At 36.2% G+C, this 2,694-nt stretch overlaps 1 protein-coding gene across 1 annotated transcript; it reads left to right on the top strand.

Moving 5' to 3' along the window:
* LOC109832426 lies at positions 1,134-1,493 on the top strand. The gene has a single exon (XM_020399795.1). It carries the CDS (start codon positions 1,134-1,136, stop codon positions 1,491-1,493), a length of 360 nt encoding a protein of 119 aa, XP_020255384.1.

Here is a 2,694-nt window from a genome sequence, read left to right as displayed (position 1 = left end):
CGATGGTAGGACAAGTTATATTAGAAGATTTGGATTGGTTAAGAATTAATATTCAGTGTCAACTATCATTAGCTAAACTAGCTAGCGTCCAAGTACGACCTGCATTGATTGATGAGATTATGATTTATCACAAAGATGATTATGGAATTCAAAACATTTGAAAGGGAGTTAAAGTTGGCAAACAACCAGGCTTTATGATACATGGTGATGAATCTCTAAGGTTTGGAAGTCGACTTTGTTTACCGAATAATCTAGAGTTGAAGAAGAAGATTTTACAGGTAGATCATCATTCTAGATCTACAATGCATCTTGCTGGATCTAAAATATAGAAAGATTTGAAGGAGTTATATTGATGGAACAATATGAAGGGGATATTAGTAAGTACGTCTCAGAGTGCGAGACATGTCATCAAGTAAAAGCAGAACATCAAAGATCAGCGGGATTAACCCAGAATCTTGATAGACCAAAGTGGAAGTAGGAGATAATTATAATGGATTTTGTCATAGGGTTACCAAGATCTGCAAGAGGTAACAAGGTTATACGAGTTATAATGGATTATTTGACTAACTCGGCTTACTTCTTTACAATGAATATGAAGCTCTCCTTATAGGAGCTTACAAAGTTGTATAATGCTGAAATAGTCAGGTTTCATGGTATACTAGTAGAAATAGTATTTAATAGAAAGACGATATTCATGTCGGAGTATTAGAAAGGTATGTACAAATCCTTCATAGTAAACTCTATTTTAGCTCAACATATCATCCATAAATGAATGGTCAATCAGAGTGAATGATTCAAACTCTCAAGGATATGTTAAGATGTTGTGTCCTTGATTTGAAAGAATCATGTGAGGAGGATTTACCATTGGTAGAGTTTACATATGACAATAGTTACCAATCAAGTATTAAGATGACACCATATGAGGCCCTATAAGGAAGGAAGTGTCGTTCACCTATACACTAGGACGATGTTGGAGAAAAAAAACTTCTTGTACTTGAGTTAGTGCAACAAGCTATAGACAAGATCTACTTTATAAGAGAGTATATTCAAAATACATAAAGTAAATAGAAGAATTATTCCGATCTCAGAAAGAGATACTAGAATTTCAAGAATGTGATCATGTATTTTTAAAAATGCCTTCTAGAATAGGTGTGAAGAGATTTGGAATCCTAGGGAAGCTGAGTCTAAGATTTGTGGGAACATTTGAGATACTTCAACGTGTTGGCGAAGTAGCTTATGGAATTGATTTACTGCCTTCTTTAGCTAGAGTCCATAATGTGTTTCATGTATCTATGCTAAGAAAATTCATTCGAGATCTAGTTCAAGCTATAGGACTAGAACCAAGTGAGCTGAAGGAAGACTTAACATATAAAGAGCAGCCAAAATGTGTTGTGGACAAAAAGGAACAAGTGCTCAGGCTTCAGTTGAAGAATCATTTAGAAAGAGATGCAAATTGGGAGCTTGAAGAGGAAATGCGTCAAAAGTATCCTTAACTTTTTAAAAACCAAATTAAGTAAAGTTTTGAGGATGAAACTTATCTTAAGGTGGGGAGGATGTAGATAACATGTTTTCTCTATTAAAAAAATCAAGAGTTTCCTACCTGATGCAATAAGTTTAGAGTTTCAATCAGGCCTTTTAATGTCCTTAATTATGAATAAATCCTTAATTATGAATAAAGGTAAATTAGAATTATAGAATACAAAAGGACAAAAAACATATATAAACTTATTAGCAAATCCACAAAGCGCCATTCACACAAAAAGAAAGGAAGAAATAAACTTTGGCTCAGAGAGAAAGAAAGGAAGAAAAGGAAGAAGTTTCAGTTTGATGTAAGTGTAGTTCTTCTCGTTTAGATTTATAGATTTTTTGTAGAAAAAAAGAGTACTTTTTTCTAGCCACATGCGTCACCTATGACGATGTCCGGTGATCTCCGTCCATTTCTTGGACTGGATCTTCATTGGCAGCGAGCTCTCCCATTGAATCCTAGTCAAGTTTGATGGGTTTTAGGAACGAAAAAAAAAAACAGGAAGGAACCTGTAATGTAGAAGATAAAATAAAAATTTTCATATGAACCCTTACTTATATGAAGTTTTCTTTAAGGTCCAACATTGTTCAAAAACAAGAATAGAGACATCTTTTTACAAAGTCCCTAGAAACCAAAAACATTAGTTTCATATCCAAAATAGTTTATGTATAGGATCTATAATATTAGAAAATTATACATAGGACAAATTTTTAAAAGAACCCTTTTTTCAATTTTATATAGCAAAACCGACCACTCCTCAAAATAATAGGTAAAAACGACCCTTTTCTTCGGAGAAGGGTCAGATTTGCAGCAAATCAAATGCACGGGACTACCAGTCCCGTGCATTTGATGATTTTACACGCAAACCCTGACCCCACCCCCCTCACTGCACTCTGATCTCACCTAATTCCCCACCCTCCCTCTTCCCTCATGGACCCCACACCTACTACCTCTCCCTCTCCCTCATTTCACTCCTGACCTCACCTCATTCCACTCGTGACCTCCCCCTCTTCTCCCTCCTCCCCTTCCTCCGCCTCAAAGACCTCCACCTCTCCGTTCCCAGTGTCGGTCTCAGCAGCATCATTGGCTACAAGGAATGAACCACATGTCTCACAAAGAGCCATCTTCTTCTCATGAGTGCTTTGTCTCCTGCAGATTGTTGGGTCAAC

This window comes from Asparagus officinalis, chromosome 1, assembly GCF_001876935.1.
Source record: "Asparagus officinalis chromosome 1, Aspof.V1, whole genome shotgun sequence".
In the NCBI taxonomy this organism is placed as follows: domain Eukaryota; kingdom Viridiplantae; phylum Streptophyta; class Magnoliopsida; order Asparagales; family Asparagaceae; genus Asparagus; species Asparagus officinalis.
Note: the sequence above shows the minus strand (reverse complement) of the source record. Positions and strands in the feature narration are given on the sequence as shown.